The 26,766-nt window shown below is 38.5% G+C and overlaps 1 protein-coding gene across 1 annotated transcript in view; it reads right to left on the minus strand.

Moving 5' to 3' along the window:
• The window catches only part of retn (retained), a 65,837-nt gene extending 52,346 nt beyond the window's left edge, over positions 1 to 13,491 (minus strand). The window contains 2 exon segments of the mRNA XM_018550056.1: positions 13,161 to 13,328; positions 13,392 to 13,491. Coding sequence (XP_018405558.1) covers positions 13,161 to 13,328; positions 13,392 to 13,481 — 258 coding nt within the window. The 5' untranslated portion in view covers positions 13,482 to 13,491.
• Between the last annotated feature and the right edge of the window lie 13,275 nt (positions 13,492 to 26,766).

Genomic DNA, 26,766 nt, shown 5'->3' on the forward strand with positions numbered 1-26,766 from the left:
CCGACAATTTTCTCAAGAGTTTTTCCATCGTTTCTCTCTAAACGCAAAGACTCGTGCTTCTTTTCACGCATTTTTTATGCAAGTTAATTAATTGTTAAAAGAAAAAATTTATATGTAATATATTTTTAGAAAATTCTGAATTAGTTTTTAGAAAAAGAGTCTGTCAGTTTTTACACTAAGAGAAAAAAGTTTTAGTATTTGTGACTATATAATTGTACGTTACCATAACTATTATAGTTATTACTCCTACATTATTAGTAATAATAATTATGTGTAACCGTAGTTATGGTTAACATAATTATGGGTAACAATTATAATTACAAATGTGTAAAAAATTTTTGTCATTATAATACAAGAGTGACTTATTAAGAGACACTTTACTGTTGTTATTTTTGTTAATATCAAACGTTACTTCTTATATTCTTGTACAGTGTACAATACTACAACATGTTATATTAATATAGTACTTGCAGCGTTAACATAACATCTGGTATTTTTATATACTTTTAAGATATCGTTATCGGAAAAAACGTCACCTTATGAAGAATACAAGCAATCCTAAGGCTAATTACGAACTAACATCTTTATACGGGATCCCAATGTAAGTGAAAAAAGATATTCTTTGAGATAAAAGACCCAGTATATCGTAAGCTCGTTTCAAGTGCACGCAACGTTACACACACAAGTCTTGCTTACAATATACTGTGAATACAGAAATAAAACGAGTACGATGTAGTATAATCCGCAGTATAAGTTGCAGTTGTGGTCATGAATTTTTATTAGAGATCAGCGTTTACCCGAGATATGAAAAATGCAACGACGACGATTGGTGAGTGAATAGAGTGTCTCGAATACCGAACGAGAGAGGGAAATTGTAGCGAGAGATGCACGATTCTTTTGTCTAATATTACTTTCACACCTGTAACTTCCTCATCCTCCTTATGCAAGCAGCTCCGGCATGCATTCGAGTAAAAATTGCTTCGATAAGTAAAATGGTTCGGCACACGCGTGAAGCTATTTATGATGTAAGCGTCGTACAAAGTGCACGTGCTTTAATTTTTCAGAGATAGATACGCGGGAATGACGTACGTACGCCGTGAACGAGGACATTAGTACGAATGGAAGAATTTGCTTCCATCATGGTCGACACGATTGTTTCTATGAAGACTATTCTGTCTATGCAACTTGGTTGTCAAAGCACGAGCGTTTACTGATGATCGATAATTTAAAAAAAAAACAACGCCGATTGCAATTATCTGTTTGTTCGAATAACGTTTTCCGTTGTAGTGCATTAATTTATCATTTCATATAAGAAATATAACGTATATTATACATAATTGTACATACTATATGTGAATATATATATATAAGTACGTATGTGAATACATTCGAAGAGTCTATCACAAATATAAGATTTACGACCCGTAAGGCCGGAATCAGACTACGCATTGAAAATTGAGATTGAAGATTGAAAATTGAAATTTGACCAATGAGGATAAAGAAATCTTAACTCCTATTATTTTGATTAGCCAAAATTCAATCTCAATCTTCAATGCGTAATCTGATTCCGGCCTAAGAGATCTTGTATAATAATTTCATATACTTTTCAGTAATCAGAAAGTAGCAGCTTGCTGGTGCAATAACGTAAAAACAGACTAAAAGGAGTGTTTTATCCTCGTTTCTTATCCTGTTTTCATGCTAAAAATAGTGGCACTGCACCGCGCAACAATACAGCGCGCGTTGCGCGGATGCATCTGGACCGCAGCAGTCCTTCGTCACCGACTTCTCCTAAAATTATCTCAAACGCGGCATCGGCCTCCTATTTTACTAGTCGTTTCGACGCCTCGAGTGGGAGTCGCGTGCCATTAGTCGGTCTCTCTTTCTCTCTATTCATCTTACACGTAATACCCTAACTTTCCTATCGAGCCTTTCCGTTTGACTCCGACATTTCCGAAACGAAATTATGCCCTCCGCAGCTGCGAGCAGTCGGCTCATAACTCTTCGTTACGAAAGAACAAGGGTTTAAAACACACTTTTACGTCTGCAGGATGTCACACAACCTCAATGGTAATGTTAACAAATCGAAGACTTTGAATAAAATTGTGTTGTGTTCACTTTATACTTGATCGAAAATGTGAAAATTCTGTTTAGGTCCGAAAATGACTTTAAAATTAGCAGGAAGATGAGCACACGTTCCTCTTAGTCCGTTTGACGTACGATGCGCTATACGCACCCCCAGTAACGCGTCGGCAGTTTCATTTAGAGTCTAGACATCTCCCCGGGGTCGGCTTCCCGGTATCTCTGATATTTATAATCGCGAAACCTCGTCCCCGCATTAAAAGGCCCGATTCTCGGATTAGCGGAAGCTAGCGCGGTCTTAGATCTCGTACAGAAGACGACCGACACGTGTCGTGTCAAAAGCCGGCCTCTGCCTCTCTCCGTTCCTTGCTCTATCGTCGTCCTTTCTCCTTCCTCCCCCATCAGTGTACCCCCCCCCTCTCTCTCCCTCTCTCTCTCTCTCTCTGTCTCTCTAGAGAGATGGTCGCTTCCCATTTTCCATTCTCCGTTTTCACAAACGTTCCTTAAATATACATGTCGCTCGTATCCCCGGAGCGTCTTAATTTCCAACATCATTCGATGTACCGCGACATTCGCGACACGCCTACTATGGAAAGATAAGTCACTTTGAACATATAGTCTTGTTAGCGACTTCTATTGAATATTTCAAGATTGTCATATAATTATTTATGTCATATATAATTATCTGGAGAGACGGTAGTGTTTCGGCGCTAAGCCAGGCGTAACGACACTGCCGTGGGCTATTTTACGCGAGCCGGCAAATTGCAGCAGATTGAGATTATCAGATATCTCAATAATGGCCGAACTGATCAAGTTCTATATACGCTCAATCGATAGCCACTACTTAAATTGTATAATAAAAGGATTTTTATTTTTTTTTTTTATATACGTGCCCTACGAGCGGAGATATTGTGACGCAAATTCTGAATCTCTGAATTTTCACCTCATTTTTAAAAAACGTCGCCATTATTGTTGTCATCGTCGACCAGGGGAGAGGTTGATCTGAGTCCAGTGTGATGATCTTGTTCGAAAAAAGGAGATGTAACAATTGAGAATGATTGAAGATTAAGGCCCTGGCACATACAAAACCATTAATTATTTATACATACATTGAGAGGTATTTCACTGTTTCTCATCAACATGTTTATATTAAAGGGTTACATTAAAAGTCGCTGTTTACATTTAGATGACTCTAGCTGCGGATGCTGTGGTCAGAGACATCTGTTACTTATGTCATTTTGTGAAGTATGTATTTACATTTCCCACTAAAATTCAGTCAACAGACGCCAACTTTAATTTACACGGGTGCTTTTCTATAACCGAATTAAAATGAAACGCGATAAGTTGTTTTTCCGATGTGTACTTCTACACTATTTTGATTTGAAAACAAATGCAGCTAAAACTCATCCATTGCTTGCGGAAATTTATGGTGAATCAGCTCCATCGAAAACAGTAGAAACTGGTTTCGACGATTCAAAAGTGATGATTCCACGGTCACAAAACAATGCTCTGTATTTGATGGAATATATATGTATTTTTATTATTAATATACGTATATGTGTATATACGAAGTTCTTCTTCCCACATATTTTTCAGATCTATATTTAATCGTTTCCCTCAAGTTGCAGACGTATCATTTCATTTTATGAACATTAGCTAAATATGCGCGATTGTTTGTCATACATATTCCGTATGAAACAGCCTAATGGAAGCATAGCTGTAATAAATAACAAATATTTCTATATGCGTCCATTTGACGCAGTTAGCGACTAATTACGCTTTTGCAGTTTAACTTTACCCAAGAATTTTGCATTTCTAAGTATGTTAACTCGTTACATGTAAGAAAGCACGATAAGACAACTCGGCACAATCAGTTCTTTTCTCACTATTTTGGAACTCGAAAAGTGTAATGTTGTAACGTTTACATCGTCATTACCGATGGCATATAATAAAAGCATCGCGAGAAAACGCTGGCGATATTTGTACGATTTACTTCTTCAAAATATTTATAAAGATACTTTAATATTTTATGTATTTATGAGAGATTCTTAGTTGAATATCTTTTATATATTTATATATTTTATATTTTTATATTTATGCTGACATTTTTTGCATGACTTATCTATCTTGTAAGACGCAATAGAAGCGAGCTGATATCACCTCCACGTGCGGTACGTAGAGTATCGTAAACTTTATCAACATTGATAATTAATTTGCACTCCAGGAAGGTAATTAAAATTATATCGCATATAAATGCGCAAGTTGTGCAAGTTGTGCAAATTTTGCAAGTACGATAACGTAATGGCAAGAACATTCCTTTGCTATACTCTACCTTATATCAGACGTTACCTCATTTCGCACTATAGATACGAGATAATTATATTCATATATTATATAACTCTAATGTTTGTATTATTCATTCTGCAATAGGATAAAAATAACGAATACTTTTTTTTTCTTTATTTCACGTTGCAGTAGCCGCGCGGTCCTTTTTATTCTCACTTATCGATCAATTAACCGAGTTACGCATGCGAAAGCGCAATTACCGCACGGTGCAACGAGATTATTATTGAGCGCTGCATATGAGTGATGCGTATGTTCGTTTGGAAGAAATCGTTTGAACGGTTCCATTGTCACACCCCTTCGTTTCTGGGATCAAAGAAGGGTTTGGTTTCAAGTGTTTCCCTTAAATGGCGGAATTCGAAAGAAAATTAAATCCTATAACAATGTGTGACAACCTTCACGAACATTATCATATAGGAGCGTTAGATTTACCGTTGCCTGTGCGTTTTGAATAATTCGCGGCGCGTATCAAGAGACACGCGGTATTAACGTGATGTACAGCGCGAATCTGTTAACCAGTCTCGTCTAAGTGCGCGACACGATTTTAACATTGCGGACAAGGAAGAAAAAGAAAATAAAAGAGCAGCACCGACGATATAGAGTCAGACTCAGACGGAAGCCAGATGAAAATAGCCACAGTGCGTTCGAGAACCTTACCGAGCTAATTTACTTACTACTAGTCCGTGCAACACCTGCATCACTTATCCGTAAGCGGCCTGGCGGCGCTAGTTCTCTCTTTCTCTCTCTCTTTTTTTTTTCAAACGATATATTGACCCGCGGATTCTTCGTGTTTACTCAATAATTGGATGAGGCTGTAAATATGGCTATTAAGCTACCTACGCTTTCCGCGCGCGCTCGTTATAAGCAACCAATTGCGAGCCGGCCGTTCGTCTTCTTCTCCCTCCGTGGTCAGCGCGCCCGAGACCGCTGTGGACCGCTCGGTCTTCGCCTCTGGAATATAGCCTAGTTCGACACGATCATATTTTTCCTCGAGTCGAGTGCAAGTCGGTGACTCGGTAAAATACAGGGATAGTAACGCGATTTCGCCTTCGGAGCGAGACGTATAACGCCGCTGAACAATTTTCAGAGAGACTCCTCGTTTATGTTCCCGTGTAGCTCGTAGAAGTGAAATAGAAAGCGTCAATTTTCTAAGGATATCGTTATGGACCTGGAAATGATTGATCCAAGTGATGTATTTTTATTATTGTTAAGGTATCTTATAGCGATTCGAAGAATCAAATAAAGAACAAAATATTGTTTCAGAAACGAGCACACATCTCGTATGAAATCTAGCATTCCACAAGCAGCGTAATATTTTTTAGGTAAATTGGCGCAAAAATTAGCTCAAGAGAATTAGTAATTTTCCCTTCCATCAGATAATCGTCTCTGTCGATCTTTACAATGCACAAGCAGCGAGTAAAACGGCCGAGTATCGTGAGCAACGGCCGTTCGTAATTCTCCATAATTTCGTTACGATTATTATCGCGAGGCACGCTCTAGACAACGCGACACTGTGACAGCAGCTGGTTAAAGGGTTCGTTACGCCGCATGCTGATTCGCAGAAACGAGATTTTCAACAGGATGTGACATATCGTTGATCAACTTGACAGTATGGCTTTCCTCCTAGCGCGAGGTTTTTCTTTTTTTATCATTTCCTGCCTCATTTTCTCGCACTATAAATGTATAGAGAATTATACAATGAATGTGCATTCTTGATATAATACGCAGTATTATCCATCGAAAGATATGATCGATTTCCCGAATAATAATAATAATTAGCAATTACTTTTAATAGATTTCTCTTTTGTTTGTTTTTACAAAAACCCATGGGAGATCAACAATTTTCATTTCCGATTTGTAGGAATAGTTATAGCAATTACTTTCAATAGATTTCTCTTCTGTTTGTTTTTACAAAAACCCATGGGAGATCAACAATTTTCATTTCCGATTTGTAGGAATAGTTGCGATCGTAATATGCCATGTCCATGTTATTGCATGGCCCGCGCAAAGAACTATCTCTTCGATATACCGAGTCCGTAAGACATATCGTGCGACAACATCTTCCACTTCTTCCGGTCGGCGGCGTAGATACAGCACCGTCGATTTTCTCTTCGCGTCTTCTCTTTCTCGTCTTCATTCTTTTTGACTTCTTTACCTTTCGATACTCCATATTTTCTTTATACTGTTCACTCACGCAATTAGGAAACTTATTAAATATATACAAAATGCAAACGTGTGTGTCCTCTAATGCTTAGTAATCTTTACGATATATACACGTTATGTTCCGTGATGAGCGAACGAGTGTCAGCGTGGGAGGGATGCGTGTTGGAATTCGGGGATGTCTCCATCGTCTGGGCAGACTCAAATCTCGTCGGCGACGAAGAGTTATATTTTTTGACCCCGGTTAGCATACCAAAGATGCATCATATTATACGGCTCGCGCTCGCTATTATAATGAATATCTCCAACCGACGTATAAGCATATATGTAAAGCACGCGCGTTTCATATGGGGTGTCACGCTGTCACAGATGAGCGCGTGCGTGTACGTCGCGTTAGGTATATCGTGTCGGTATACGTGCACGGTGGCCACGCACACTAACGCGCCTGCACACATCACGTCTTGCTCTGAGAAAGAGAGAGAGAGAGAAGGACGAGTCAGAAAGATATCATTTGAATTTCAATGAATCATGTGGGTGCAAGTGTCGCTCGTATTCATTCAGTCTACATTTGTGCGTCTATACACAACTGTGAAATGCGTATAACGCACATATACACGCGCGCACGCGAGACCGCGTAACGACGAGAGAACACGCGCCCTTCTTCTCTCGTGTACGTCCGTGTAAAATATTGTCTTCTTTTACTTCTCATCGTCTCCACCTCGTTTATCCTCGTGTAGAGAGAGAGAGAGAGAGAGAGAGAGAGAGAGAGAGAGAGAGAGAGAGGGAGAGAAGAGAGAGAGAGCGCGAGGAGACAAATGTCGGAATCTTCTCTCTCTCCTCCCCTTTTCTCTCTTCTCCTTCCTTCCTTTCTTTATCCGAGCATATTCACGCGCGTGTATTTGTCGGCGAGCGACACAAAAGTGTCCCACAATTGTACCAGCGTCCACAAAAGGAGATTATCTCCGATCGTTTTTACAGAGACGGCTTTTCCGCTTCGCACGCATCGGGTATCAAAGCCGCGATGCAGGTCTCGCTATATGACCCCCTTTCCTCATCCATTCTAATGCCCCTTCGTAGTAGCCGTATCAAATTAGCTACGATTTTTCTTTCCAGCTACGAGTGACCGTAGGCGATTTGTTTCTTCAAGATGTTAGGCACATTTCATTACGTGATGTCGTTCGACGTGGAACGTATTTTTTTTTCTTTTTTTTTTACTCTAAAATTTTACGTGATGTTGGCGACGTGGACGTCGTGGGTGTTCGTCGAAGCTGCGATTTGACTATCTCATTGAAATTGTAACAGGCGATTAGAGGAATATTTAATTTAAATAGGATTACCTCGATCTTGATCTCGATTTATTTAGTCGCAACTATGTATTTTTAAGAATTCCTTATATTTCAATGTAAATTGAAAAGTAACAAGCTCGCTGTTTTACAAGAAAAGATAACATGTATGTAGAAATAACATACATGTCAACTATTCAACTCTTACTCTGTCAAAGTTAAAGCTGTTAAAACTGTTAAAAGTATAGTTGACATGTTATTTCTACATATTATCTTTTCTCGTAAGGAGCGCGACAGAGGGGAAGGAAGAGAGATAGAGAAAAGAGAGAGAGAAAGAAGAGTGATCGTCTTTGTTTCTCGTCCTATCTGTCGAAATCTCCCGACAACAAAGACTTCAATATTTCAGAAAGGAGAGCATTCTACAGGTAACGTCGATGCGCGGCGTACCGATGCTTCCGCGATTATTTCGCACATAAATACAAGGTGCAAAGTTTTTACTTATGGAAAAGCATTGTAACGGACAGGACGCGGCGCGTCTCTTCGTTAAATGGTCGCATAAATGCCGTGCGGGCCAAAACGAAAGCGCGAGCGACCCTTGTCCTTTTCGCGCCTATCTCAGCGAAAATTATATATAATGGTGAGAGGCGCGTGCGAAAAGGTTTGGGCAGCTGCCGAAAAGTGACGGTTGCACCGAGAGCGCAATAACGGTGTCGCCCGGCACTTGCACGCACTTGCCCTCATTGCATCGGTATACCGCGTAACATTCGCGGTCGTACCGTTTGCGTATCGACGTTACTTGCATGTGCACGTTACGTCTCATATAGGTATAGTCATCGTTTCGCTTTCACTCATCCGTCAACTCGTGCGTCCAGCTTTTATGTCGCGCGCACGGATTAAATGCATCTGCCGCTTTGTGGCTTTATTTTTATTTATCAGTGCGTATGGACGCGGAAACGCGCGTGGCTCGCTTTGCCAATCTTGTGCACGAAGGATGGAAATTATTAGAATTATCGAAAAGATTGTCGGTCGATCGCGAGTGTGTTCTGTCGCGCGAGAACGATGCGACGTTCGATACGGTAAACGGAAAAACCGATCGAGGACACGATAACTTCCTAATTATACAGTGTCCCAATATTTCCGGTATTGCGGAAACTATTTATCGTTATGCGGTTATTTCGCATACGGGAACGCAGGTGCTGGCGCGCGAAGAACCAGAGAGAGGTTTATCGGAAGAAAATATCAGATTACAGAAAAATAACTTGTCACCATCTGATGTAAAAATTAATACAAATTATTCGATGGTGAATTCTTTTTGTACTGACGGCAGGAATTTTTTTCTTTTTTTTTTTTTTTTTCTTTTAAAAATGCGACAGCAAACCGATAAAGTATACGAAGGAGTAAACGATAAAGTATATACGAAGAAGCGGGGAAGGGAGATAAAGAGCGCAGGCACGTGTAGGATGCGTCATTTGCTTAATTGCGCTATTTCAGAGACACCCGGTCGCGTTATTCGACCACGCGTGCAACCGCACGACGATGCACGCGTCCGCTATACGTCTCGCCAATTCGAAAGATTCGCACGAGTGAAGGAGAGAGAGAGAGAGAGAGAGAGAAATCTTCTCGGTCAGACCGTGCAACACTACTGTAGCGCACGACGCGATGCGATCTCTGACGCTATGATTTAATTAGACTGGAAACAGACGGCAACGTACTGGCGAATCGTGTGACGGCGCGTTACGGCAATTAGGAATTACGTCGTAAATTATTTCCTATGTAGCTGAAATTTTAACATTGATTTATTGCACTACATATGTATTAATGATTTTTCTAATTGGAGATTTATCTCGAAGATCGGAAAAGAGTTGCAAATATTCACCCGCACAATTACTAATTTATTAATTTTATTCAATTATATGTAGATAGACATACGAATAAGAGTAGAATAAATCAGAAATAACAATAACATTGTATTATTAATAAAAGTAACTTTATAATATGTGCGATCCTCTCTTCTTCTCCCCAAGTGATTCACGAAGAAAATGCGGAGATTCGAGCTTAGGTAAAAAACCGCGTTGTTTGTCGAAATTACAAAGGACCGTATCCGTCTACGTCCCACGTTAAGCGCGCCAACAACGACAGCAGCGACGACGACGGATCGCATTCTGAGTTTTTTAGGTGCCCCGCTACATTTGCATAATGATAATGCATTTGCATAATCATTATGATAACTCGAGGGCAATCCAGTACGCGATGACGTTCGTCATCGTCAGTCTCGTCGTCGCATGTTCAAAGTATCCTAATTTTATATCTGTGCCCTAATGCGCGCGTTCGTCATCGTCAGTCTCGTCGTCGCATGTTCAAAGTATCCTAATTTTATATCTGTGCCCTATACAGGGTGATTTTGGTAACTGGGTTGGGTTATGTCTCTTTCTTTCAAGTCAAGATATAAAGAAATGAGTGAGAATCTTTAACTATCTGATCTACTATTCTGTGATTATGTTATTTCGAATAATGCACTTTTTTTTTTTTACAAAAGAATTTTTTACAAGAGAATTACAAAAAAATACTCTTTTAACATCTCGACACCATTAAAAAATTAGATTATAATCATAAAGGACTACTGAATGGCAATAAACGTATTAAATATCTTAATAATAATCAAGTCTCGATTTAACATTTTCTATTGAAAAAATAAAAAAAAATAAACGAAAAATTAATTCAAAGTTAAAATTTTGATTTTTCCAATTCAAATCACGAAAAGAACTTTTCTTTTAATCAATTGTGATTGAATACGTTTATCAAGGCAAATGTTTGTAGAGCAAAAAATTGTGAAAAATTTGGATGAATTTGTGGCCGTCTTGCGTACCGAGTTGCGCGATCTTCGCGCGTATATAAGCGTCCTGCACACTCGGTTTACGCGCGCGAATACATACGCTCATAGAAGAGCAGTCAACCTTCTCGATCTACGGTCGAACACGCAGTACACACAGAAACGGAATACAGCGTAAAAGGTATGTGCACGCGTGTATAAGAGCGAAATAGCTGGCAATTTGCGAGGTTTACGAGTTATTTCACAATGGCTGCAAAGTATAGTCCTACAGTATTATACTGCCGTGGTAGCTCGAGTGCACGGTCAGCGAACGTTGTTGCACGGGGTAGAATGCGCGCGTGTGGGTGCGTGTGAGCGTACGCGCGGGGCGAGATGGGGGAAGGAGGTTCTCTCGTGCGTTGTTGTTCGTGTCGAGTATCACCGTCGGGTGGTGGACTACTTTGTGTATACGATAGGTGCAATCGTTGTTTTACTGAAACAAGCCCTCCCCTCCCCCGATAGGTCGGATGGTACGCGACGTACTTCGGAGTACTTGGCCCCGTCCCCGCCTCTGCTTACCCTATTTCAAGACAATAACCAACTGACTATAAACCTGTCCGGAGGTCGGGCGCTTTTATTTTCCCAAGTTAGCCGAGTCTGGTTCTAAAAGCATCTTTAAACCTCCTTCGAATCTTGATGGGAAGACAACCGCGCAGGAGCGTCGCGCGATTTCGTTCTTGAATAGAAGCGTAAAACGACGCGATCTGCGCTGAAAACTGCGCGACCCCGAGATATGGAACAGACGCGCGGAGCGAGAGAGCGCGGTACGCGAACGATTACCGACACCTCGGAAAAAAGGGAAAAAAAAAAAGATACGAAGGAAGAGTAAAACAGACGAAACCACCATCACCCCGAAGAAGAAAGATTAAAGAGCAGCTTGTACGCCCTCGCCGGAATGATGGATGCGATCCCTGAGATGCGAGCGCCGTTCGCCAAGTAGGTGGAGACTTCTATTTCCATTCCCCCGCGCACGTTGTTTCTCGTTTCCCTATACCCGTTCGTCTTTCGCGCGCCGTTTATCCGTGTTCGTCCGCTTGTTGTACGCTTTAATCGATGATACCGCCATTACGCCGACGCTCCGTTAATAAGCAAAAGAATCGCCCTTTTTCTTTAGAACGAAATATAGTTCTTTTAGAGAATCATACAGGCGTCATTTTACACCGAATTTTATAGATTTACCACAATCACATCTTCGGGTATCATCGTATCATATTTGTAATACGTAAATCGCGGTCAGATTAGTTTTTAAAATTGCAACGCGAATCTCTTCGAAGGCAGGTTTGTCACACGTGAAAGGATATCGGGCGTTTTGCGAGCTCACGCGCGCGAACAACAATTTAAATGGTAATTCAATACCACACCCTCTTTGCAAAAACCGAAAACCGCGGAGGTACGGGACGACCGGCCGGATCGCCGTACCATTTCATACTCCATATGGCAAAAATGCATCCACGCAAGCGGAGTGCAGGGCGAGTCACTGCAAAAAGCGTTAACAAGGCTGCGATGCCAGTCCAGCTAATTCTATAACTTTACTCTCATCCCCCCTCGCGCGCAGCCTCCTTTCTATGTGTCTTATGAATAGCACCATCCAACAGGCTCCGAAATGTTCCTTCCTTCCTCCCTTCCTTTCTCGCAGTGTCGAGCCGATCGTCTCTCGTTCTTGCCACGAAATACCGTCAACGAACTCGCCGTTCGGGGACGGTCGGCCGGTAATTATCTCTCGGCTGTGTAAAAATAATAATTAGCTTCCATCGTTGCATTAATTAAAGCGCCTCTCTTTCTCCCGGTTCACCATCTCCTCGCCCCACCCTTTCGCAAGGGGAGAGTTCCGCCGTAATTACACGTCCCTCGCGGCACTAACCAGTGTCCCACAAAGGTGACCGCGCAAGTTGTTCACGCCCACGACACTCGACTTGGGTTCGCGCGATCGCGCCATGCCGCAGCATGGCATGGCATGGCACGCCACACCGCGCCGCCGCGCCGCGCCAAGCCCGCTATGTGCCCGCAGCCGATGCTACACTCCCGGATATCATCAGACCGTTCGAGTCGCTACTCTCGCTGTATTTTGCAAAATTTATTTCGAAACGTACACCTTACAAATCATTCGATTTCGAGAGAAATAATCGTAAGCACATCGAGATGTAGAAGCTAATCATTTTCAACGCTTTACACAAAGCATCAAGCGAAAGAGTATTAAGCGTATAAATTTTCCTCTTCTCTGCAGTTGTACGTAATTCAGAAAGACTGGTATGTTATTGTTTTCGTGAGTTTGATTAAACTGAGAGTAAAAAAGAGAGAAAAAATTGGAAAAAGACAATCAAAACGGTACGTTAAGTGTTGTTAGTTGCCTAAAACGCGGCGATATAGCGCACGATCATTCCTGACAAGCTGAGGAAGGCGTACGTACGTACTTGCTAGGTATTTGCCTGACGCACCTGTCTGAATTGTTCTTCGAAGCTCCAATTATTTCCAGGTGGATGTTGACTATTTACTGATGCCGCACGAGCTTCACCCTCACGAGCTTCTCCGTTCCTGGAGTTTCCTTGCGACTCTACGTTATTATTCCGGCAGCGAGATGGTGAGGATTCGTTGGACTGCGAGGTAGAAGCGGGTCTGGAAGATGTAGTAGTCGTGCAAGCCAACGCTTGATTTTCTGCGACTTGATTCCCAAGACTTCCCGCGATTTGCGAATGGTTGTTTTGCGACAATTGTGATGGTAATGATGGTGGTGGTGGTGGTGGCGACATATATATAGGTGGAAACAAGCTACTGAAGGAACCGGTAGTGGACATTGCAGCCTGTAGAACCTCCAAACTATTTCTACCATGTAATATATCTGCCGCCTCAGCATTATTCTACAAAAAAAAAACCATTAAAGAGGAGATTAATTAAAATCGTGCGAATATCGAATGATAAAAACAATATTTTTATCGAATAATTAACTGACATCGGGATCTCTTTATCATTAATTAAGGAAAACGGTACAAAGTTTTTTCTATCGTTTTAAAAAACTGATAATTAACTTTTACTAAGAAATACAAGAGAAATACAATTTACTGTGAGAAGTGCAATGTAAAGCATCAATTATCTTTACTAAAACTTTCCAACTTTGCGAGAGATTTGCATTCTCTTAATTTTCGCGCTACATGCGCTGACGAATACTCTATTGTGCGTAATGCGATCTCTTATCAGAATGCCGATCGTAAAGATACTTGCGCTTGTCCAGATTTGTCATCCGGTTTAGACTGTTGCGTAATAAAAAAATGAATCTATTGTCACGGTGACAATTCATTTATGACTGTCAACGTCTATTGTTACGTCCTATCTCACGATTTTCTACGATTCGTGTCATTCTACCTTGGCACTTTTGTAGGTCAACGAACGCTCAAGCCTGCCGAGCAAGTTTTATGACGAATTATGCGACTGCTTATCTTCACGGAAACTCAGCAGGGCAAACGATAGGGAACTCTTGACAATACGACTATTTTTTTTAATCTGCATGTGTTTTCTCTTGTTGGCTCGCGCGTCAACAGGAGAATACTCAGCAAAACGTGAAACCATAGTTACATACTTCAAGAGATGTGACGCGAGCGATAGATTAAAATGTATAGGTAAGAATAAGAAAAAACGAATGAAGAGACTTCTCTTACTAACCTCCACTCTAAACTTTGCTAGTAACTGCGGATGATGCGCGTTCATTAAAGTGCTCAAATGTGCTAATGAAGATGCACTAGCTGCATCCAAGGCTTGTGGATTGACTTGAAGTGGCGGTGAGAGTATGTCTTCTTCGTCTTGTTCATCATCCATCTCTGATTCGTCTTCCGACTTCTCCTCCTGATACTGAAATCGTCAAAGAATACAAAAGTTATAGAATTTATTTTATTCAACATAAAATTCTACTTCATATTAGACGCATATATTCATATCAGGTATAAAGATATGCGCAATGCACAACATATTATTCTTATCACTTGAAAAAATAAAACGCGATAAATCATATTACAAAATCGATTGATAATTCTTTACTATAATGATTGACTCTATTCTTTACTATAATATTTTTATACGTTGCAAACTGTGCAAATTTTTCCTACTCTCTCTACCTTCCGATTCATATTTGCGTCAACTTAACATCGCATGAAAGTTTCACAGTCGATGTTAATTGTAATTCGTGTTATTTAAATGGAATAAAAAGTCGCGAAATTTGTTGATAATATGTGATATCAACCATGCAAGTTTAATCGTGAAGAGGAAGGGAAGATAGCGAGGCATTAAACATTAATTAGGAAAATGGCGAATGCGATGAGTTATATACACCAAGATAGCGGCTATCAAGTAACATTATTATGCTACGGGTGTCATAAGTGTTTTACGGTTGTGCCCATTGCACCGGAGCCGGCATAAAAATGTACAAGTCACATTACTGGGAACGGAAATGGCCATCGTTAAAAAAAAGAGATGGACACTCCATATTTTTTCCTCGTCTGAAACTAACTCGACCTCCCGATAAATGTCTCGCGCGCGACTCTCAGACACGGCGAGCATCGACTTGCGTATACTCATTTTCTGTGCGCATTAATTTTTGCTTCCTAGATAAGATCATGGAATAAATGTATATATACGTTTTAAACCAGACAAAAAAAAATTTGTAAATCTAATCACGCGTCAATAAAATATATACATTTTATAGATAATATGTTGCACGCAGATTCCTACTATTAAATCATAATGTCAAATTATGCTTAATTTGTTATTTTTAAAATTTATTATTTCTAAATCGTTACAGCTCCTATTTAATTTAGCAATAATTTAACTGCGACAGTAGAATTAACTGATTTAATTCAAGAAAGTGTATTAAATTTAACTTTTTTAGTCTATTATTTACTAAATGCATACACTGTAACAAATAAAATGTTAATTTTAACTCAAAGACGTTGAATGGATTTTCTGAGGCATGTAAAATGTTAAAATTAACATTTTTGTGTGTTTTATTTTTTTGCAGTGCAGAGATGAATTGATTTGTATTTTGGCAGACATGGAAGGTAAAAATAAGAAAATATAAATTTAAATTTGATTACTATTGATTCTTTGATATCTAACAGTGTATATTTCACATATATGTACGTATTCATTTATTTCATATACATATTTTATCCATAATGGAACATTACACAGATAAAAACAAGAGAAGTGACATTCGAGAGAGAGAGAGAGAGAGAGAGAGACTTCACTATTTTAGGGAGTGTTCCTTTTATCTAAAAGAAGATGCAAATAGATTCACCGAAGCTTCGAGTATATTCAAATGGCGAAGAAGCGAGCTTTTACCTGGAAAGGGCGGACATGAGTAAATATATGTTTATCGGAGATGCAAGTGGATTCAATGGTAAATGTACCGATGTCAGGCCCAATCTTAAATGGAACTACGATCGAAGGACAAGGCATTCAATGGGCGAGGAGTGACAAACGGTCTCTCTGTCGGCATTCTGAGCGCGTGTGATAATATTGACCCTCTACGATGGTGGTCAGGAATGAATGAGCGGCAAAAAGTAGAATCCTAATCAAATATGAAATAAGTTCGTTTTCTGAGATTTCGATCGGTTCACCTGTTATAAAACTCTCGGTTATATTTTTATTTCGTCTATATCTTCCAAAAAAATCTATTCCGTATCTATCCAATAAAGAATTAAATTATATTTGTTATACATAATTAAAATTTCAAACGATAAAATATTAAATATATGATAGTGAAAGACGTGTGTGTCTTCAACAAAGTTACGTTAGCCACTATCGAATATCAATGGTACATATGTGTCAATGTTCAAAGACTCATTCCGATAATAAATCGTGAAAGTCGTTGTGTGTTCCGGAGGCAAGTGTTTACGCGAAAAATATTGTTGAAATCGCCGCGTTGGAAAGAAAGCGCGAAAATAAATTACGGTGGTTAGCACTGTGGCATCGTTATTCTCACCGTGGCGTGGGGTTACGAATTATATCATTCAAGTGTTTGCGGACGGTACCGTCATTACAATAATCACGGTAGAGCCGCATTCGAGGATGCCATTGTTCTAGTCCGAGCATTCGCACGTAGGTGTTTGAATCTCCGTATGGAAAGTGACGGAAGAAATACGTCGGTTGCATCCGCCGAAGCAACGAATATCTTGAAATGATAGACGTTCAATTATTAATCGGCAGGGTTGGAAAAGTTACCTTACAAGTTACTCACAAGTTACTTTTTATTATAGAAACTGAGTACAACTAGAGTTCGGGTATTTTATTTTTTATATTATATTTTATCACTCGCTTCAATTTTGTGTTACTTTTATACTCAATTTCTATAAAACAAATATATAAGGCAATAAAAAAGAAACTTTCCCAACTCGGGTTAAATCTGTGTGTGTGTGTGTGTGTGTGTGTGTGTGTGTGTGTGTGTGTGTTTGAAGTTCATACATAATTTTCCATTTAATATTAATTGTTACCAACTGCCATTCCACTTTATCGCTAATATTTATTGTATTGAAACTTGGATATAGAAATCACACCTTATTTCCTCGGTATTTACTTTCGTAAAAAGACTATGTCGTATAAAAATCTACTTTTATTCTCATCATTTCTGATAGCAATTGGAGATGAGCTGAATCAACAGAGATGACGATAAATAGAAGCAAAATTGTCGTTTTGAACGATGGGCACAGCTCCATTGCGCTCTCTCTCTCTCTCCCCCTCCTATCTCTTCTTCCTATCTCTTGCCTCTCACTCTCTTCCTCTATCTTTTCATAATCCATGGCACTGCGGTTTCATAAAGACATTTTAACGAGATTTAATATATCCTCTAGGCACGACAATAGCTAAATTTATCGAAGGCTACGTCGCGGCGCGTTACCCTTTGCAGCCACTGCAGATAGCAGTGTCCACCGTGATTTATCGCCATACCATCACCATCTGATTGTTTTATTGTTTATACTTTATAGTTTCCACTCTTCGAAAGTGCTTACACTCTTCAACAAAGACTCGTGGGTGCGTGCAGCGGCATGTATGTGCACGCGTTTTCTCGCATATATATATACTTGTGTCTTAGCGTGGCTTATAAATCATCGCCTAAATGCTCCAGGCACTATATACGGCGTGGCTCTAAATATTCTAATTACTGCAAGGCTATCGCGTTTAATTGAGGGATTTCCGTTATATAAATATCTGCCAATTTTTATTATCAACCATAACAAAGTTCGTATAGTTTGTTAATTATATTAGTTGTATAGTGTTCCATTAGTCAAAATGAGAGTAACTTTCCTTTTCATCATTATAATTTTACAAGCATATGTATACTAAAATGCAACTTTTACATCAATGCAGATCAGTTTATTAATTGTTTAGTTGATCTGAATCTTATATAGTTAAAAAGGAAAAGTTATTAAAACCGAATGAGAACAATGCCACAGCGGTCTAAGCTGCTGGATCACGGGTGCTTCTAAATAATTGCGTGTGAATTTATATACTATATATTATTATATTATATTATATATATTATTATTATATATACATTTTTTTTTACAATACTAAAATTAAATCAGTAAGTTCGGTTACAATTGTAACGTTACACCTGACCCCAGGTATCAATGTTACTATTGTCCCCTACTGATATTTTATGATTTATAGTAAATTTTTTAAATAAAAACCTAGATAAAAATCAATTCAAATGTGAAAAACATCAACACAGATAACCATTAAAACATATTAAGATAATACATTATACCTTTGTTATAAAGAAAAAAAGAATATTTTGAATTTTGTGCACGCAATAAAAGTTACTTTATGCATGAAAAAAGTAATTTCTGCTTCTGCACTCGTTCCGCGAAAATCAACAAGTAATGAATGATATTTAATGCCTATCAGTTTATAGAATTTTACCACGCGGTCACATACATATATCTGTCATAGTTTAAGAAATATTGACGATGTTAGTATTGTCCCGTGTTACTTTTGTCCCCGGTCTACCCTACGGAAATAATTCTTCGATTTCGAGACGAAATTTTTTGCCTCGGTAGACCGCTGCGACATTGTTCTCATTCGGTTTAAATTCCAGCGGTCTATTTATAATTCGATCAATCTAGTCGACATCTCTCTCTTTCTCGTGTAGCTTTTATATTGAGTGTAACAACCCACTGTGCGTATCGAACATTATGAAATATTGTAATATGCATTGGTCGAGAGAGAGAAAACAACTGGATCTTTTTGAAATTATTACATACCTAGCTAAATTGTCATATTTTATCTCTCATGGAATAGTTCTTCGTTACGCATATAGAAAAGGACAATGTTGGATATACACTAATTGCAACGTGAAAAGGTTTGAAAAGAAATTCTCATCGAGGTGTAAAAGATAACACAAATATAGTATAACAACTATAAGATTTAAACACATTTTTAATATCAAAATTATCAGATTTTAAATGATTTATGCGATTTAATGGTGCTATTTTATTTTATACTTAAATAAGTAATTTATTGTAAATTTTTTATTTTATATATACTTAAAGATAAAATATATATGATGCATATATAATTGTTATAGCGTTTTTGTAGAATAATAAAGTGGAATTTGTGAAATAATAAATAAATACATAACAATAATTTATATAAAATAACATAATTTGTTTCCAAGTTAAGAAAGATACCATATATAAATAAATCATTTTACATACTTCTATTCCCGATAATTCAATGATTAACATGAAACTTTATTACATGGAAAAAGCATAAATATAATTTCATTTTTTGTTACTTCTGGACCGCATGGTTTTCTTGCAATAAATACCGCTTGTTTTTTATGATCGCTGCAATTATGGTTATCGTAATGGCGAGGCCAAAGATATTTTACGTCAGAAAAAACTGAATTATATTAAACGTATAAAAGTGAGCGATTATTCTCAAACTTATCGATAGTTTGAGAATAATTTTCTACATATGCAGATATGCGGTTGATATTATCGTACAAAAGTACCGACCATCATGACTTGTCCATCGGACCAGTCACGATTGTCTGGCCGAAGTATTTAGTCTAGGTTTTATGGATGGCATTTTGCACACATGTGATTTAAATATATAACGATTAGATATAACAGCGTGAAATGAAAAAGACAGTATAGCTTGTCAAAAAGGCATTCTATCGTAAAAGGGTATTATCGTCAGACAAAAGATATTGTACGTTGAAAATTTTCTTTCGACTTCTGTGGCACGTAAGGAGCAAAATATATCTCAGAAACAGATAAAATCAACAAGAAATAACGAATCAGTGAGCGTCGCATCAGACATCGGAATTATAAATTATCTTTAAAAATAATGCGCGATAAATGTGTAAAACGTTTTTATGTATGTGCATATTTCGCGATTTTACTATGCGATACCATTAGATATTACTAAAAATAAATAGTACGGCGAAAAAGAAAATAGGTATGCAAATCAATAGATAGATAAAAACGGGTGACTATTGATGACGATCGCGAATGTCGCACTATAAACACACGTAGCAGTTACAAAGGTGAAAAACAAAACAAGATATTAAGTTTTGAAAATCATAATCAAATGAAAGGAAAATAAAGCGCGGTGAGCATTGAGATCTATATAATATACGAGTTGTCACGAATCATTTTTTTCACCACAACTTGTCGCGATAGCTAATGATCTAATTTTTTACGTTATCGCACGCAGTTTCGTTAGTGTGTGGGGTGTTTATTGTCGAATATTATCTATAAATATTCATTGAGAGGGAACGGAAATATCTATGCGACACAGTGTAGATAAATTTTGATGCCATGTGCAACAAAATAGATATACCGTGTAACGTGCGAACGCGTGAAATAGGATGCATTATCGAGAACGTTATCGAACTCATTTCCTCGGTAACGCCGAGAAGGTACGAGTCGCAAGTGTATCGCGTCGATATCGAAGGAAATGACTGCAAAATAATTGCTTTACATATTGTAGCGTTGTACCATGACTCGCCGAGTTTACCATATTCCACGAACGCGGGGCACCGCCGATTCCCGCGCGCAAACCGATAAAGCGTGTGTGCGCGATATAGGGCACGCAATGAATTCAAAACGAAGACTACCGAGAATTCGAAATGGCGCGACGCCGCCGCCGCGGTGATTAATTGCGCGCTGGGAACTTTCCCACTTGGGAGGTCAAATAATATACTGCTACTACGGAAAGCAAAAAACATGTATCGAGGCTTATCGTGATAATAGACGAGTGGGAAAGTCGTGAAAAATGTATGCGCGTTACTTCGAAGAATACACAAGAACGATTTATATGCGCGAATTTAGTTCCAATTGCATTTCAATGCTTATACGTTTATTTTCTATTTCGACAGTTTATGCGTTTGAGACAGTCTTTATTTTATAGCGCTTATTACTATACACCTGACTTTCTATTGCAATAGTTTGCGCGCGTTAATAGATAAAAATATTCTTGTTTCGATGAAAAAGGAAATACGACGATATTATTGTATGGACCGTCGTGAACGAGATTCATCGGCTCGTGGCGCCCAGAACGAGAATCACGCGAGCGATCCGTAATACATAGATAGAAGCGAATATACGTTGCGAGAGAAGAGTAACGATTGAACGAATGGCCCCGGCGTTTATCGATACCCAATAAGAATGAAAGTACGAGTACCTACACGAGTTCCCGCGGGCCCTCCCGCGGTGCTCCCACGCAGGGATCACGGCTTCATCGGTCGATCTTTTTCTCGTATGTGCGCGCGAGGAATACGCGTGTAACTCTACGGTCCATAAAATAAATTCATAAGCGCCCGATGATAAACAGCTCGGAAACGGAGCCGTTTTGGCAGATCGATCGATTTAGATTGAGAGATTACCCCCGGTGTCCACCGAACGGAAGAGCGCTGATTTATCGGCTCCTCCAGGACTCTTGTCAGGTATATAAATTCATTGACCATCGGAATCGTCATCGCCGTAATCGCTTTTATTTATCAATATCGCCGAGAAAGCGCATCGATCAGAACTGTCTATTTAGGTGAAATGTCCTTTGGAACGCTAAGCAGGAAAGCGGTATTATTCGAAGATACGATAGATTTTCCTTTCCCCATGTATTTTCTCACTCGTTGTTATTATTAATTCAAAATCCGAAATAAGGTAAAACGGAATTGTGATATTCGCATTCGATCTGACGCTGAAGATTTGATCCGCGCTCATTCATTCACGAAAATCTTGGAATAAAAACTGGGCTGCCCGCAGAGATGAGAGATTCTTTAATCCTACTTAGGTACCTAAAGGTACCTATAAAGGAGAAGAGAGGGCTTGTTAGAATTAGGACATTTGGCAGACGAGGGTTCCAAAACCGACAACGCCGCGTTCTTCGCTTATACATGTGTTTGCCAGATTCGAGATTGTAGACGCAGGAATCACGGTAACTTTTACCAGAGCGCAAATTATTTTTATCGATTCGTTCTTACGCAATGCCTTCGAGACGCCTCGTGGGAGACACGTCCAAAAGAAACTCTAGCTAGATTCGCACGAGTAACATTGATAATTAAAACGTTCTTAGACTCGCTGTTTCTTTTAAACGTTTTTTCTCGTGTGATTCTTTGAAATAAAATGGAATTATCTCTCTTTCTCTCTCTCTGACAAAATGTCAGAGATCTGCTACGCGCATGACTGTCGCTTCGAGGGCGGTCCGCGCGATCAAGTTCGAGGAAAAGGGTCTCCATCAGGGTGAGCACCCATATTTATAACTGTAGCGTTTCGTGTAAAGTAAATCGGAGACGCTATGGAAAGACGAACGGACGGACGATGGTTGGCTCCGCCAGATTTAATTAATGACCCGCCGAGTTTGATCTGCCGGCTACAAAGACCGTATAGGCAAGACTCTTCTATCCATTTGCGTTCTTCCTCCTTCGTCATCGTTCTTCCCTCCATGGTCGATCTTCTGCGACGTATGCGGGGTCACGGACGGAAGGGAAAGAATCGAAAGAAAAAGCTGTAAAGTGTAGAGGGACGAAATGTATATTTCGGCTTGGAGCAAAGATCACGCGGGAAAAGCACTTTCTCGATATTTACGGTCTCGAAGCGTCATACGCGTATTTGGTATATATAATATTTAAGAATTCAACGCATCGATTCCTGGAAAATTGTTGCAACAAATAAGATCGTAATTTTTATTGTACTGAAGAAAATGCATCAGTAGATTATTACGACCTTGCATATCTTTCCACGAAAAATCTACCTGAAGTGGACGGAAACATGACCGCATAGCCGACACAAACCACATAATACTGCAGCACATAGTTATTTTGAACTTGACCTAAATTCTCGGCTTCCTACAAACTTTGCTTTTGTCGAGACTTTCGAGTCTTTGAAAAAGACGAATTGATCGAACACGGTTATCTTACAATTAGATGAAAGACGTTCCAATTTCGCGATCCCTGCGTGATCCTACGATGAATTTATTTCTGTGCCGGAGCCGAAATAAAACTGTGACAAATTACGTAATTCACCTTCAGTCTCTCCCTTACTCTTCCCTGAAGGGGATAACGTTTCTGTGATTTCATAAGCTGATATTCATCGGAACAGTCAAACGAACGTACGACAGTGACGGATCGTCTAAATTGAAGAACGGAATTCGGCCATCCGCAACGCGGCAAGAAGCGGAGCGGAGTGAAAAGGCGGGGTGGGATGCGAGTGGGCCATGAAGGGAGGTATAGAGCAATATTAATAGCGTGGGTGGTGGTAAAGCGTCGTGGAAGATATTGTTAGAACTCAGAGGCTGACTCGCGCGCGCTCCGGAGGGGGGAGCTCCTTGCTAATGGGGTTTTAATGACGGCCAGCTGTCCGTCCGTCACACACTTTTAGACAACTATTCGGTATTTCTGTATCGTCATTTCTCGATCCTGATTTCCCGACGAGCGTCGCAAGATCGACTTATGTCTTTCTATCTTCCTCTCTCCCTCTCTCCTTCTCCTCCTCTTCCTCCTCCACCTCTCTCTCTCTCTCTCTCTTTCCTCTTTTGTCTCCTGTGTCGGTATGGTGTCCAATGTTTAAGATAGAAACCTTCAAAGCAAGCTGAGAAAATAATTTGAAGGAATTTATCCTCGAAAGAGAAGGAAGAATGATTTGCACATCGATGAAGTGTGTGGAGTGATTATAATTCTTTGCAATATACAGGATATTCCAAATTATTTGCTTTTTTTTTCACCGAACTTTTTGATCACGACTTAGTCGATAGTTTATATATTTTATTTATATGTATAGTTTATTTAATATCTCTTTATTTTAATAAAGTATAAGAATTCCTGCATTATAAGAATTATTGATAATTAAAATTATAAATTATCTGAATTGTATAATTAATCTGTAACTAGTCTAAGTTTCTAAAACTCAAGGTGTTAATACTGTTTGTGAAATTTAACGTGAGATAAACATGAGATATACACAGTAGGTACATGAAAAGTTTTCAGTCAAAAAATCTACGAATCTAGATAGGAGTTTATATTTTAATGTTAAATTCCTACACAGTCCTTTCTCTTCTCTCAAACGTAATAAATTAATCTTATAATGAAATGAAAGCTATCGATAATCTTTTTTCGACATAACATTTAACTGTTACATTCCATTACGTACCTTGGATTACTAATACGTTATTAAAACATTCTTCTTATAACGCTATTTTATCTTAAAAAATAAAAAAGGATCTAAAATATGCCGGAAATACGCCGGAAACAAAATATAATAGATACGACTACGAATGATAAATTACAATGACCTGAAATGGTTAGTTTTCAGGTATATTTTTCTCCTTTTTGTGCGAGAGTGTTATTCCGAGTGTACTGTATTCTAAGTGTATTGACTCGAGACTCAATATAATAATACAATCTAAGGTTTCTTAAAATAAATTCGATTGCCAAGAATCTCGAGGCATCCGAGCGTCAATTCGTCATGAGAATGAGAAAGATCTTTAGAAAAGTAGTCAATGCATCGAAACGTTTGTTCTTACCGGCAGACAACAATTAAGCCGCGTGCCGACAATTCAGGAGGAAGAAACAAAACGAGAGGCTTCGGACTGGAATGTGCAACCACCACGTGCGCGAAGGGGTTACACACGCTTACTGGTGTAGGAAGCAGACAAGCGAAGAAAAGCGGGAGGCTACAGCGCGATTTTATGACCCATTAACTCATCCAGCCGGATTGCTCGCGACACAGAAAATCTTCTGCTTAAATTTAACGCGAAGCTTTTATCGTAAACCCATACAAAGTTCGTAAACAGAATTATTTTGCGCAACAATTTATTACTCTCCACAAGCGTGCTTTAACTTTTCGTAGTCAAATGTACCTTTATTGATATTTGATATTTTTCAATTCTAATAATTTCAAATCATATAGAATCCAAAAACTTCTCTGTCTCAAAACTATATTGCCAAACTCAATCGATCGACCAACCAGACCTCCATGGAGAGATACCTCCTCTTTTCCCCTCTCGAAGAATTTAAATTTATAATTACTCACAAAAACCTTCCAGGTTTGCTACCCGAGTTACTCTACCTGAAGGACAAATTTTTTCAGCATTTTTTCTAATGTAAAGTTGAAACATAAAAAGCCGTGTTACTCTGATCATTGATATATTATATATGTTCAATGTAGCTACTAGATAAATATCCAGAAGTTTTATGTAACATTAACATTTATCATATTTTTAATTGCATGGAAAATGGACAGAATACTGTAGTATTACTATAGATAAACGCTATCTCATTGGAATGCCATTACTTCGAGATAGGGATACATTCAAATAATGTTACAAATATTTTCTTTGATTAGTGAATTTGTAAAATTCTTTCTTCTGATTATTCATTCAAACTATTTAAAAATATTTGTTAATGAAATTTTAACCGCGTAAACTCAATTCTATATCTTTTTCTCTGTCATGTATCACGAATTACAAGTAAATAACGAAGAAGAAATATAAAGAAGTAAATAACAAAGTAAATAACAAGTAAATAATGAAGAAATGAAATATAAAGAAAAAAAATCTATAAAATTCTATTTTTAAGACAAAAAAAACTTAAAGAATAATTTAATTAAAAAGATAACTTATCTCATCAGAATATTTAAAAAGTTAAACAAAATCTACTTGTTATCAACACACACTTCAACTAAGAAACATCTGTCAATCTCATTCTCTTGCAGTTTTCTCATTCTTACGTATCTTCGGTGTATGTGAAGCTAGCATATCACTTGGTGGAAAATCAAAAAATGTCAAGAGTTCTGAGCTTATTTTCAATAGTTCTATAGTTCTATATAGATTAAACGAATAGTTCTGGTCATTAAAGTCGAGAAACCCACTATACAAAATGATTTGCCAGGTTCACGCACAGTAAATTTTATCAAATAAAGGCAAAAACCACATTATCTTGTAGCATTTTAAAAAATACATAGTTCTACGAGGAGTTCTAGCGATTAACATTGCTATTTTAATTTTTAAACAACAATTAATGTAAAAAAATGGCCTTCGCGAAATCGAAGACGAGACATTCGCCCATTTTTAAGAGTTCAATCAGTATTGCGATAGTTTTCATATACCTAGCAATATATTCTAACACTTTCCAAAAAGTTCTAGTCATGAAAAAATAATTGTTAAATTATTAACAATTTTTTAGACCCGAAAAAGGTACTTTTCAGGCAATAAGCGTGATTTGCTGGCAGATTTCCGACAGTTCTGAAAGGTTTACGGTACTTATCGTTTAGATCTGAATCTGTCCTAAAGAGTTCCGAAGAGTTCTGATGATAAAAATCATTTGTTTAATTTTTAAACAATTTTTAAGACCTGAAAAAGGATCAGTTCTATGCGAAATGTGTTACGCATCGTGCAGATCTGACTGTGGCCTAACGAATTCCGAAGAGTTCTGATAATAAAAATCAATTGTTTAATTTTTAAACAATTTTTAAGACAAAAAAAGGCACTTTTCGGGCGGTATGTGTGATTTGCTGGCCGATTTCCGACAGTTCTATGCGAAATGTG

The sequence above is a fragment of the Cyphomyrmex costatus genome, unplaced genomic scaffold (assembly GCF_001594065.2).
Source record: "Cyphomyrmex costatus isolate MS0001 unplaced genomic scaffold, Ccosl1.0 scaffold928, whole genome shotgun sequence".
In the NCBI taxonomy this organism is placed as follows: domain Eukaryota; kingdom Metazoa; phylum Arthropoda; class Insecta; order Hymenoptera; family Formicidae; genus Cyphomyrmex; species Cyphomyrmex costatus.